The following is a 15,128-nucleotide window of genomic DNA, read 5'->3' as shown; positions in this document are numbered from 1 at the left end:
ATGGAGCATGGCCAAAGTCGTGCAAGACAATGGCGTCAATCATTGAGTCCTGAAGAACATCAAAGATATCTAGCTCGACGACGTCTAATAGCACAAGAAAAAAGACAACAAATTCCAACTCTATATGATGATCATACTATGACATCCCCCAGTAACATACAACAAGAAATTCCTGGTATTTATTTCATATTCCTTTTTCTTTAACTCATACTAATGCAAAAAAAAAAAAAAAAAAAAAAAAAAAAAAAAAATCTAATTTCTAATTTTTCTTTTAACTATGCAACAAGTAGGTCCCAATAATATACAAGAACAGGTTCAGTTGGCTAACTATGATGTTGAGGTCGACCCCAATAATATGGAACAACAAATTCCTGGTATTTATTTCAATTTCTTTATTTGTATTTGTTTCACACATAAAAAATTAGGTTATTTTTTAAGAACAAAATTTAGTGAATTGAAATCTCATTGTATTCTTTTCTTCGATACTTTCATATTGATCTCAATGTTGTAGTTATTTTTAGTGGTAGTCTTACGAAATATTAGACTCACAACTAAATATATTAAATATTAAAGACAAAATTTTTAACTAATCGTATTATAATGTGGTCTATTTATTAGAACAAATTGAGCATGAAAGCGCGAATTCAAGGGTTTTGTCAGATATCACAAATCATGATGACCAAACTTCTACTAGAATGCGTACTCATATGGGACAATTGGCACATTCAAATAGGTCACAGATATCTTATGGGATGCTCTCAATTCCTCCCCACAATGGTGAGCTTAGTATAAAATTTTATCTTTATATAGATATATGATTAGTTAGAAAGAAAATTCTTATACTGAATGTTGGATATTCATGTAAAAATATCAGAAGAAGAACATGCAAATAGAACCAATTGTCATGTGCGCCAAACCAGAGGAAGAAGAAACCACAATTGTGCTAGAAATTATAATGAGAATCGGGGTATCCTAGGTTGCCAATTATCTGCTCCAACCACATGTCCGTATTGCTATGCACGATTGTTTGCTCGAGAAACTTTGAATATGTGTTGCTTGAAAGGAAGAATTGTTTTACCCCCAATACAATCCCCACCAGAAATGGTTGCTCTTTTCTCTGACCAAACAAATGAGGGTAGACACTTCAGGCAAAATATTCGAGCTTACAATCATGCATTTGCATTCACTTCAATGGGAGTACACGTGGATGAAAGAATTAATATTGGTGGTCGTGGGATTTACACATTTCGTGCTCAAGGTGCATTATATCATAAGATTGGTGGACTTTTACCAAATGAAGGGAATAGACCGCGATTTTTACAAGCTTATATATATGACACTGAGCATGAAGTTGAAAACCGAATGTGTGAAAGTGAAGTTTTAGATAGACGTGTGGTTGAAAAGATACAACATATGTTTAACAACCATAATCCTTTTGTTCATACATTGCGAAGCCTCGGACAACGCCAAGATTTGCCGAATTGCAAGTTGATCCTAAAAGAGCAACCAATAGATCGGCGTCAGTATAGTCTACCATCAGCATCACAAGTTGCGGCAATTATAATAGATGGAGATAATGCCACAATTGCGAATGGAAGGGATATCGTGGTGGAGACAATTAGTGGAAGACTTTCTCACGTCCGAGACTATGTTGGATTTTATGATCCCTTACAATATCCACTATTGCTGCCTTACGGTACATATGGATGGGATGTTAACAGTCGTGATGATGGTGGAAGAGCAATAACATGTTGCGACTATTATGCTTATATGTTACAGGTTTGTACTAATAACATAATTTACTTCCCGGTATATATAGATGAATGATGATTCCTATATTAAAAGCAATATATGAAATTTGCTTTTGTAGATACGCCATAATGGATCATCACTTTTGCTTCGAGGTGGACGTCTCTTGCAACAATATGCTGTAGATAACTACATTAAAATTGAATCACAAAAACTTAGATGGTTGTGTTCTAATCAAGCCACAGTTAGAGCGGATCTCTACAAAGGACTTGAAGACTCTCTAAATGCAGGTCAACACAATGCAGGTATATATATCGTTTCAGTCATCGTTATTTAGAAATATAACTTTGTTTAAAGTGTGTACAATATATACATCTAATTAAAAATAAAATATTATTAGGTAGCATCGGGCGTAGAATTATTTTACCATCATCATTTGTTGGAAACCCACGTGACATGTACCAACGATATCAAGACGCAATGACTTTGGTTCAAAGATTCGGAAAGCCAGATCTTTTTATTACCATGACATGTAACCCAAGTTGGGAAGAAATCAAAAGCGAATTGCTCGCTGGACAAACTCCACAAGATCGCCCTGACTTACTCACTAGAGTATTTCGTGCAAAACTTGAGCAACTAAAAGAAGACATCATTGAAAAGGGGGTATTGGGCAGTGTTGTTGCTTACGCATACGTTATTGAGTTTCAGAAACGTGGTCTTCCACATGTGCATATGCTGGTTGTGTTAGATGAAAATGATAAGATCAATAACCCAGATGAGTATGACCGAATTGTTAGAGCTGAAATACCAAATGAAGATGTAGAGCCTCAACTTTATAATGTGGTGTTAAAGCATATGATTCATGGCCCGTGTGGGATTCATAATCCTCTATCTCCATGTATGAAAAATGGGAGTTGTAAGAGAAAGTTTCCCAAACCATTTGCACCAGTCACCGTTCAAGGGAATGATTCGTATCCAATTTATCAAAGGCGAGGAAATCGATTGCCCGTCTCACTTAATCGACAAGGAAACATAATGGTTGATAATAGTTGGGTCATTCCATATAATCCATGGTTGCTGTTAAGGTATGATTGTCACATCAATGTCGAAATTTGCGCAAGCATAAAAAGTGTCAAGTACTTATATAAGTATGTTTACAAAGGCCCAGACAGAGTGACAGTTGAAGTGCAATCAGACCCTCAATACGATGAAATAAAGCAGTTTCAGGATGCAAGATGGGTTTGCGCACCAGAGGCATTATGGAAAATATTCAAGTTCATTATTAATCGAATTTATCCATCTGTTGAGCGAATGCAAATACATCTTCCTAATATGCACCAAGTTCAATTTCGTGCCGATGAAAGCATAACAAATATTCTACATGATGAGAGTACAAGAAAGACAATGTTGACTGAATTTTTTACACTTAATCATGTGGATGCAGAAGCGCGACATTATTTATACATGGAGATACCATCACATTACAGATGGATTCAAGCTCAAAGAAAGTGGTCTAAAAGAAAGAATCGTAACAAGGTTATTGGGCGAATATATGCAGTTTCACCTGCTGAAGGCGAAAAATTTTACCTTCGGATTCTTCTTAATCATGTTAGAGGACCAACATCCTTCACAAACTTGAGAACAGTTAATGGGGTTTTGCATCCAACATTTAAGCAGGCAGCAGAACAACGAGGTTTGTTAGAAAGAGATGACAGTATTCGACAATGTTTGTTAGAGGCCTCCACAATTCAGATGCCGTCGGCTTTAAGAAGATTATTCGTCACCATATTGGTATATTGTGCACCAATTGGTGTTCGAGGGTTATGGGATGAGTTTTGTCCATTCATGATGGAAGATTATGTTTCCATGACTAACATAACTCCCACACTTGCGACCAACATACTCTTGCGTGAGTTGAACATACTTTTGGTTCAATTTAACAAGAGTATAAACGAGTTTGATTTGCCCCAAATGACAAGAGGAAATGAATCAAGTTCAGGAATGACCGGATGTATTGAAGATGAAATATCCATATGTATTCCACAACAAGATCTTGATGCAATTGAACGCTTAAATGATGACCAAAAAAGTGCGTTTAACATAATAATGGGTGCAGTTCAACGATCGGATAATGCAACTTTTTTTGTGGATGGTCCCGGTGGAACTGGAAAAACTTACTTATATCGCGCATTATTAGCAAGCTTGAGAAGGTTGGGGCACATAGTATTAGCAACAGCATCATCTGGAATAGCAGCTACGATATTGCCTGGTGGGAGGACAGCACATTCTAAATTCAAGATACCACTTAGTCTCGATGCATCATCGATGTGTTCGATCGGTAAACAATCTAATTTAGCAAAGCTAATACAAAAGGCAAAGGCAATTATTTGGGATGAAGCAACAATGACGCATCGTCATGCATTTGAAGCACTCGATTGAACGTTCAGAGACTTAACAGATATTGACTTACCATTTGGGGGGAAGATAATGATATTTGGGGGAGATTTTCGACAAGTTCTTCCTGTTATCCGAAAAGGAACCAAGTCCGAACTAATCCAAGCAAGTGTTGTTAAGGCATCATTTTGGTCACAAGTAAAGATTTTAAAACTCAAACAAAACATGAGATCCATAAATGATTGTGAATTTTCAGAATTTTTACTTCGTGTTGGTGATGGGAATGAAGATGTTATTATGGATGATATGGTAAAACTACCTGAATGCATGGTGATACCATGGGAGAGTGAGCATTCCATTAATCAATTAATTGCCAAAATCTTCCCTGACTTAGAGGATCATATAAATGATGCAACCTACATGGTGGAAAGGGCAGTGGTAACTCCTACAAATGAAGACGTTGATATGTTGAATGAAAAGATAATCAATATGTTTCCGAGTTTAGAAGAGACAATGTATTCATTTGATTCAGTTGAGGATGACGCAAGGAATTTGTATCAGCCAGAGTTCTTGAATTCAATCTCACTTGGTGGTTTGCCTCCGCACAAGTTAACTCTGAAAAGAGGTGCTCCAATCATGCTTTTAAGAAATATTGATCCGAAATTGGGATTGTGTAATGGTACAAGATTATTGTGTCGTGGTTCTTACTGAAATCTTATTGATGCTGAAATTCTAACTGGACAATTTGCCGGATCCAGAGTTTTCTTACCAAGAATCCCTCTCAAAAGTACTGATACTGCTGGGCTTCCATTTGAACTTACAAGAAAGCAATTTCCAGTGAAACTAAGTTTCTCCATCACTATAAACAAATCTCAAGGTCAGACAATACCACATGTTGGCATTTACCTTCCAGATCATGTCTTCAGCCATGGACAATTATATGTGGCTTTATCGAGGGGGGTCTCAAAGTCAACCACAACCGTGTTAGTAAAAAGTGGCTCCATAGTAGGCCAACAAGGTGTATTTACACGGAATGTAGTATACAAAGAAGTCTTGCTTCATTCCAGCTAATTATGGTGATTCCTAATAGGTAACAGCTTTATTAACGATAACCTTTCAGTATGCATTTCTCACTTATCAATTAACTATTTTTATTTGATTTTTAATTTTCTCACTATCGTTTGTAGATTGGCAATGAAAATTTGAAGCATCAATCATGAACAAATGGGTGGAAATTGCAGCATTGATGTCAATATGTAAACTTTCTTTTCAAAAGAAACAGTGACATATAGACTCTATGAGTATTGTGAATAATGTACATATTGTTATGTAGGATTTATATTTTGACATTTAAATTGTTTTGTATTTTGCTACGAGTACTTACTGTTTTCATCTACTATTTTTTTTTTATTTACATATACTTGCTATTGTTCATAGGCTTTAGGTAGGAACTTGCATCTAAAATCGTATGTTGTTTGATAAGTGCATGAATAACATTTAAATCATTACTTTACACAAACTAAAAACAAAAAACATGATAACTTTTTAGGACGTGCATGATAAAAAAAGTTCCTCTTTGCACAATACATTTAAAGTATATCTTGACAATTACAATGGGAAAAACTAACACAATACACCTTTAGGGGCGCGTAGCGCCCGTGATGCAAAAATGCCTCTCGCACGCACGTTAGTGCGTGCAGAGAGGCTAGTATTAATTAAAATCCACTTAAATATCCAAGTCATTTAATGAATAAATGAAAATCCTTGAATGCTATAAAATCTAGAGGCTACAAAGAAGTTTAAGAATATTTGTAAAAATATTTGTCCCTTAATCTTATCCCTATATATTGTTTATATTTAAGTGTGTGTGCACGCGTGTGTGTATGTAAGAGGCGCTTCATAAGGGAGATGCCGCTACATTGTAGCAAATGGTTTATCACTCATATAAAGCTCACTAACACATGTGGCCTTATCTTTATTAAAAAAATTGTACAAATGATGGTACAAATAAATGGTAAGAATAACATTTTTGCTCATATGTATCACCCATATTTATAGGAAAAGGATCCTCGCCGGATCCTTTTCTTGGGGATCCAGGGGATCTCATGATGGTGATCGTTCATCATACATCATGTGGTTAGAAACCATTTTAAATTTTAAATTTTAAATTAAATATAAATAGTACCTAACAAAAACTGATCGCACGATGTACAATAAATGGTCACGATCACGGGATCTCCCGGATCCTCAAGAAAAGGATTCGCACCGGATCCTTTTCTGTATTAAAATAGCTCCATATATTGTTGAATACACCCACATACAAAGTTATTATTAAATAACGTATATAACCTGTGGGATCCTTTTCCATATTTATATTAAAATAGCTCCATATATTGTTGAATACATCCACATACAAAGTTATTATTAAATAACGTATATATCCTGATATGATATGATCATTTAAGCCCCATCATGTTTTAAAGAAAACATATTATTTTATGAATACACCCCAAATCAATTTCAACATGTATCTTAAGATTATTTTTCTTCAACCTCTCATTGTCATTTTCGCCTCCAATTTGAAATCTGAATCATCGTCGGATTCTCTTTGTGAGGATTCCGGAGATCCATGAATCATATCCGTTTATTGTACATCGTGCGGTCAAAAATTATTTTAAATATTTTTATTTAAAATTAAATACAAATAGTATCTGACAAAAACTGACCACACGATGTACGATGAATGAACATGATTTACGAATCTCGAAAATCCTCATCAAAAGGTTCCAGAGAGGATCCTGTTGGTCCAATTCGTGACATAGTAGTCATAGTTTTTCAACAGAAATATGGGCGCTAGTGACTTGGGCACCCAAATTCTAGTTCGTGATCAACAGTTTATCACCAATCTCGCATAGAGGTTTCCGATTCACCACAATATTAACGTCAAACCTCTACAAAATCGAATGTAAATGTTCATTTTCTGCAGCCCATCCCGTGCTCGCCAGGTACAGAAAATAATTTAAATTACCCCCAAAAAAACATATGGAAATAAATTATTTCAATAAACCAGAAAGCATATAAAAACGTAATGAAAACTTTTTGAGGTGTTGGTACTACTACTATGAACAAGCCAATTATTGGGTTACCGGGTGTACGTAGTGTGTTCTCATTCTTAACCCTAAGATTGCTAACACATCTCTCAAAGACCACTACTATACAAATTCTCTCATTCTTACATCTCTTGGAGACCACTACTACACAAATTTTCAATCTTAGCATCAAAATTGTATTGCAGGACGTAATTAAGATAAATTTTAATGTAGGGTTTTGGAAAGTGTGGTTTTTTTTTTTTTTTTTTTTTTTTTTGGGGGGGGGGGGGAGGGGGGGGCATATGTATCGGTAGTATGAGCTGTATTCAGATAAATCTTAATTTAAAAAGTAAATGTAGGATAATCATATTATTGCTAGCCTATTATGAGGTTAAGCTCATTTCATCCCCTTTAGTGTAGATAATATCATTTGTGACGCACCCCGACTAGAGTTAAGGCATACTGGCCGACACCAAAAGGTCACGTAGCCAAAAGGAAAGTGAGGTGAAAAATGGCTTAAAAGTCTCGGCCTTAATTTCGACGTCTCAAAACCGTGTATTTTCATGTTGGCTTGGCTTCAAACTTGGACTAAGGACCTCAGAAAGTTGTGTAGTGGCTTTTAACACTCCTAAAACATCGTAACTCGGACGGAAAGTGGCAGAAGAAGCTTGATCCGAGTTGGAGCTCCGAGTTGGGAAGTCAAAACTTGCTCGTTTTTTAATCAGCTTATACGGATGGACTCATGGTGATGAGAAGAGTACAATGGTGGTGGTTTGAATATCGATATGTGATGTTTGATGATGGTGGCTTATGTTGAAGAGAGAAAGAGAGCTGCAGAGTAAGAGTGATGAAGAAGAGACAGAGAGAAAGATAGAATTTTATTGGATGACAGAGAGAGAGTAATTGAATAGGTGAGAAAAAGTAGGGAGATGTGTGATTGGGTGATGGGGTGAGAAGGAAATCGGTTTTTTAATTGAGAGTAGGTCCAAATTTTGTACAATTCCAAGTACAAAAATATCTAATTCACCCTATCTAAAACAATGTTCGCCAACACAAAATAATTTGTACACACGTGTACAATTTTACCTGTTGTTATCATACTTTAACTAAGTGTAACTTCTTTGTTACTAATCCGATTCGAGTCTAACTTGTGCTCACGCGTTCGTAATAACGAGTACTATTTAATTACAATTATAGGAAAAATGAATTAAATGCCGAACAACAAACGTCCGCGTCGGATTCCACTTTGCCAAAAAGGACATATCCGTCATTTTACACACTTGGGAAGGAAATTACACAAAAAAATCAAGGACGGGTCTTCACAACCTACCCCACTTAAGAAAATTTCGTCCCTGAAATTTCAACACTACTGAGGATTATAGTTAAAGAACAAACGCGGATAAAGATCTCGCATGCACTCATCCGTCTCCCAGGTAGCTTCCTCAACTAAATGGTTTCTCGCATGATCATATTTACATTATTTGTTCATTGTGTGCTACGTTGGTGTTTGTACTTGCCCAGGTCAGGGCCAGGCTTCACGTATATGTTTACATCGCAACGTACACTCACTTTGGATCCATTGTAGGTGCTAGTCTTGTCCTAGATTGCTATAGGCAATTATAACTTGGATGTGATGTGCATAGCACCAGTCTTCACATTATTGTAGTACTAAAGTGTAAATCACTATTAAACCCAGTCATGCTCATGCCAGAATATCTCTGCATGAGTTCATGTGTCAGCATATGTTGATGAGCTCTTGATATGATTTGTTTATTTCTGCGAGATATTGTGATTACTAGAAGTATATGCTTATTTACGAATTATTGTGAAGTATTGCATTTTTGAGGTACAGCTAGTTACGGTAAGCATTTTCATACTATATGTAGTATGTTATATTTGAAAACTATACTTGTTTTACGGCGAAGGGTTGTATGTTTTCAAAAAGTATTTTACAAAACTTCATTTTTACGCTCACTCACCCTTGTTTTTCGCCCCTCTAGGTTTTAGTAGCAGAGCTTTCGTGTCGAAGAGGATTCTTGGCAAATGTTGGAATATGAGATTACCTTTGATGGTATAATTCTTATTCTACTTTTACTGTACTTTACTTGTACTTTGACATCACGTGTGAAATGAGTTCATTCCTGCTCGCAAGCACACTCTTACATTTACACACTTTTAGGTTTAAATGTTCTCAAATTTTCCTATTTACTACACTTTATGGCTTCATCACCTTTCAAATGTTGGCCAGCACAACTCGATTCTAAGTCCAAGTGAACATTCCGGGTTGGGATGTGTCAGTTTGTTAAAAAAAAAAGTACAGGAGGTCTATTCAACAATATATGGGTGCTAATTAAACAACCCTTAAAATATTGTGGCCCTAAAAACCTAAATTTTAAATACGTGTATGAGAAAAACATGAGTCATAATTTATTTTGTTTTTGCTACGATATGTATATTATCTTTGTATAAATTATTGTATGATATGTGTGTGTTACTGGGGTTTACTAATAATTAAGATTGTATTTTAGCTCACCACCCTTAAGTAGTATTGCTCACCACTCTGCTTATTACTATTGGATGAGTTAAACTTTTGAGATTTGTGTATATCTACTACATAGGTCTAGAAATTTAAACTCATTTAACGATGATAAATAAGATGGTGAGTATCACCATCACTTGAAGGTGGTGAGCAAAAATATTCTTAATAATTGATTACTCGCTTGTATGCTTATAGATTAATGTTTTGAGCTTTTTTTAATACTAGCACACACACACACACACATACCCCCTAGTTGGATTGATCCAAACTCAATTAAAAACCCAGCTATAGGCCCAAAACACAAGTCAAGGATTGTGTATAAAAATAAAAAGAGAGAGACAGATAGTTTTGACATCAACTTTTGATAATGGCAGTTATTGATCGACACACACATAAACGATACTCAAAAACTCAGTTTGAACTTCTTAGAGCACTTCCACCCCTAACAAATGTGCTAGCCCAACAAAGTCTATTCTTTAGGCCAGCCCCCCTCCCCAAAAACCCACTCCACCCCACCCAATAGGCTGGCCTAAAGTGGAGGCTAGCTTTGAGCCTAGCACATAATGGACTGCGCAAGAGACCATCCTACATGACGCCTGGCGCGCGTTCCAACATTAAAAAAATCAGAATCTTAAAGGCCACGTGTCCACTTTTGGGTTATTGGATTTCAATTTTTTTTTTTTTGAAATCCAATGGTCCAGATTAATTAACATAATAAAAAATTGTTTAAAAATACAAAAAATAATTTTTTTTTATATATAAATACCTAACCATCTTTCATAAAAATTGTACTTTCGAAAAATAACACGTGGCGTGGCAAGATTGGTTAAAAATTATATCCGAAATTAAAAATAAAATTATTTTATATAAAAAAATTTAATAATATTTTAATATGAATTGACTGGACTCTTGCCCAACTCATTTTTTTAGGGATGAAGGTGCACTTGACCAATTATTGTTCATTGGAGTCAATTACTATTTATTTAGGTGACTTAAATGGACCGTGGGCCAACTCATTTTTATGGGTGGAGTTGCTCTTAGTATAGTGCGTCAGTTAAGGCTTGTCCAGTTCAAACTTCTTAAACCCATAACTCTTCTTCAATTTAAAAGCCCTCTTGTTAGAGATATAGTGTGTTCTAACTCACTAATCCAATAAATAATGTCAGACATTTTGTATTTGGTCTTTATTTGCATAACAATATGCTTTTGTTAGAATTGTTTTTGTTTTTTTATTGTATTAGTTACTGCTAAATGTTAGAGGCGTTGGGTTAGTTGGGGGGCGGGGGGAGCAAAACGTTCGATTGCAGAGGGCCCTAAAATTTACAAGCCTCCCAATAAAATTACTATCTAATATGTAACATTATTATATCAAAGTTTATGGAGAATGTTCTTGTGTTTTCAGAAAATCGTGAAGTTCGTAAAAAAAGACACTTTGATTAGTTATCTCAATTAGTTCAACAATCAGCGGAGGAATCTTTTGTAGTTCATAACTTCTTATGTATAATAGCTCAAGCTATTGGTTCACTAAAGATAAGGTTTGAAGAATATCAAGCATATGATGATGCATTTGAGTTTTTGTTCACTTTGGAAAGGTTGAATTTGATGGACAATGATAAATTGAAAGATTGTTGTGATCCTCTTCAAAACTTTCTCAAGAAAGTTGAGTTCTTTTATGTTGATGGTTATGGGACCATGATTTTCTAGGTCCATTACACGTGGCGAGAAGGATTTGCCTGAGGCCCATGGAGTGTACTCTTGTAAGCCAGACTTAGGCCTATTGAAAATATTATACTTGCCTCTTAAGAAAGGAAACCCTAATCCAAGTTAAATTATGATATCTTAAGGATTAGGCAAAGCAATCATGATTGATTCTAGAAGGATTGGGTATCTTATCCTAGATTTCCTCCTGGATAGTCTTCTGATTTGATGGAGATTACTTTCACTAACAAGGACTCTCAAGATCGCTATAAATATTCTAGCCTAAGTATTTATCAGAGGGACAACAATCTCTTTATCAATCTTCTTCTCAGACTTCTACACACATATTCTCTCGATGCCTAGCAAAGGCCCTTACGTCACCATCTACATGCAGACACGTCCATGAAGCAGTCCTATTCAGATTTAACCACACCCCCAATCAACCTCATTCTCTCCTCATTAGAGATCATGGCCTAATCCGACTAGATCTTTGCTATCTTCTGTAGATGTGCGCAAATTTGGATCTAACAATTGGTGCCTTCATTGAGAGTAAATTCATTTCCCCTGCCAAATCACACTATCGACATGTGAATTTATTTTAGGAAAAGAGTGATCAAACGAAGGAAATTTTGAGTAACTCCAATTGGAATGGATTTGTGGGCCTTTCAAGTTAATTGTATCAAAATTACAGAATTTAATTCAAAGTGATTTGACTGTGGCGAAGAAAAGAAGGCCCAGTGCCCAGCTTTTCTAGATTGACATTTCTAGATGTTTTAGGTACTTTGAAGGTCAAGCTGACATATTTTGAGGAAGATTCCTTCTGAAGATATGTTGAGGACGTCGTAAGCTTTAAAAAGAGACCTTTTGGGGCCAAATCAAAGCTGATTTAATGGTAAAAATTCTATCCTTGAGTAACCAAAAAAACATGGACGACGGTCACAATTACTTCAAGATTGATTGAAGAGTCACAAGCCCCAACTCCATATGATATGGAGAAGATTTTTGTTGCAAGGCCTAGATTTTTCAAGAAAAACACAAAAGGGGGTTTCCAATACCTTTATTTATTTTTCTCTAAATCTCATTACTTCGAAAAGCTTATATCACTTTACCGTGAAACAAAGAGTCTGACTTGACTATTTGTTATCATTTTGCGGAAGAGATATGTGCTAATTGCACATCCCTTATGCCTTTTAGATCCTGCGGTGTTGGACTAATTCAGTTCAACACCATTCTAGTGAGCCAGTAATCCGACAACGACACAACCTTTCTGACGAATATGGCATGATCTCAACATGAAGAGAAATACACTAGAGGCAAGTAACCCCTAGAAAAGGCATAAAAGTTCAACTCCAAAACTAAGTCTCAAGTTCCATCGGGATGCCAAACTCAACTAAAAACCATGATGGTTCTACAACGCAACATAGCAATCATACTACAATATAAGGAATTACAAAAAATGGAAGAGTCTCATTTCTTGATCGTTATTGTTATTTAATTTTCAATTATTGTTGCTTATCCTTTTTGATCTGAGCCTTGGCTAATTTGATTATTGTTATAACTTTATTCATCACTCATCTTGTAACTTCAAAAAGTGATAATCCTAGGACTTAGAGAAAAGCGTATCCGAGCAAATTCGCCGAGAATAGACCTGATTCACAAAGAGCTCCCAATCCAAGAAGCAAAGGCAGATTTGGCTTTGTGTGAACCAATACCTCATCACAAGTTTGACTAGTAAACCTCTCGTCTGAAGTTTACATGCAACTCAATCAAGTCTATCAACACTCTGGTTGGGGTAAGTGCTCGTGATGCTTAGGGGGCAATGTAGTTGTGCCAAAAAACCATTCTACGCACTTGAACGATTTTTCAACAAAAACTAACTTCCCATATAAATTTCGACACAAAGCTAGTTGAAGATGGAAACTAAGGCACCCAAGATCGCTATATCTAAATTTCAAAATTTTCTACACAGCCAATCCTTCTAGTTTTACATATGCAAACAGATTAAGTTGCATTCTCGCTAGAATTGGGTAGCTGTGGGAATACAAAGATTTCAAGGCCTTCCAGATTTTTTCAAGTGACATACCATATATTCTTGGAAAGGTAAGAAGTGAGCTATAATGTGTTTATTTTACTATATTTTCTAAAAGAAATAATGATCTCAAGTCTAGTAAACAAAGTAGTTGAACAGCAAGCTAGCATAGGTAGAGCGTCGCAGAAGCACATGCAACTTCCCAAATTAAACTATAACTACTCCAAGCAAATTGAGTTTGCTTTTAGAAGTAATCGTGAAGATACGAATTTCAACTTTAGGTAGCATTTTGCAGAACCCAATTACAAGCTACATGGAAGACGATAGCGCCGTTTTACCACTCATAGCACAAGCTAGAATTCTCTACAGAATTTCTCAAGTTCTCCCTCCACATTCATATCAAACCCTGCACAATGGGCCAGTTTCCTTGGGAATCAACGACTTCGACGGATAAACGTTAGTGAAGAGTATCATAGTTAGTTTTTTGTTTTTTTGTGCACACCTAATGAACACAAAGTTTCATCATTGCATTCTTTATGACACGACACTCGAGACTGTGCCGCTGAATGTGGAACGTGTCCACTACACCATAAAGAATTGGATTACCATACGAAGTTAGAAGACCAAAGGATACGTACTCCAGCTTACTCCAAAAGGCATGGTCTATAGAAAACCATAAATCCTTAGGGGGAATAAGTTGCTTTTTAGATACATAGTTAGGAGAATTGTGGGACCATGATTTTCCAGGGCCGGAGTAAGTGGTTGATCAAAATGACGTTACCTTAGAAGTCCGGTTATAAACTCAATAGCTCTGAGCGGGCTAGATCAGATGAATCAGCGATGCAACTATCACTATGCTTAAGGCTAATAAGCGAAGTTCGAGTGACTCTGCTGGAATGACCATGCTTGTTTTGCACGACACACGATTTGATCCCGATATGGGTATAATGAGATCTTTATAAGTTTTGGAGTTCCTACAATCTAGGAATTGACTTGCACTGCAAGTAATCATAACTCCTGAAAGAGTGCAATATCTACTTCAAGATATCCTTTAGGATTCTCAAAGGCATCATCAAAGACGTATGTGGGAAACAACTCAAAGGCTTATCTGACGGGTGAACAACCTTGGTCCAAACCATGGTAATGTTACAAGAGATAATTACTTTTAATTATTTAATTATATACACGATTATATGCATATCCAGGACAGGAGACCCAAAGCTAGGAATGATCTTTTTAGCTTCTTGCACGCCATTGTTTGTTCTTTCTTATACCACTCATAACAGTATATGGAATACCCTAAATTCCATAATTATGAAGAGTTTTGAAACTTCGCAAGATTACAAGTCTAAAAATTCAAAGTCGTTAGAGGAGTCTCTTTTAGCCCATCCCGAGCAGCATTGGTTAACAACTTAAGAGACTTGAGTTGTAATAAAGGCGGTTGGGATTGGCGAGCTGGCCTGGAAGTCCAGTGCACCATCTGGCCTTCGTAAAGATTATACAACCACAAAGGTTGTGGGTTATAACATTCAAACCTGAGCTTTACACCATTTGAGAAATAGTAAAAAGGTCGATCCGGAAATCATCCGAGAGTGGCACTGAACTCCGACTCTGAATGCGACTACTTCTA

At 36.1% G+C, this 15,128-nt stretch overlaps 1 protein-coding gene and 1 pseudogene across 1 annotated transcript; both read left to right on the top strand.

The window, feature by feature from the left end:
- Positions 1-1,885, top strand: LOC148690463 (uncharacterized). Its single transcript, XM_088685249.1, has 4 exons — positions 1-175; positions 291-374; positions 619-777; positions 875-1,885. Exons 1-4 carry the CDS (start codon positions 1-3, stop codon positions 1,825-1,827), a joined length of 1,371 nt encoding a protein of 456 aa, XP_088541375.1. The 3' UTR covers positions 1,828-1,885.
- Positions 1,886-2,229: 344 nt separating this feature from the next.
- Positions 2,230-5,510, top strand: LOC148690462 (uncharacterized; annotated as a pseudogene).
- Positions 5,511-15,128: the final 9,618 nt, after the last annotated feature.

Source organism: Pyrus communis, chromosome 15 (assembly GCF_041283825.1).
Source record: "Pyrus communis isolate YQ-2024b chromosome 15, ASM4128382v1, whole genome shotgun sequence".
NCBI lineage: Eukaryota > Viridiplantae > Streptophyta > Magnoliopsida > Rosales > Rosaceae > Pyrus > Pyrus communis.
The sequence above is the reverse complement of the archived record's forward strand: the minus strand, read 5'-3'. Positions and strand labels throughout refer to the sequence as shown.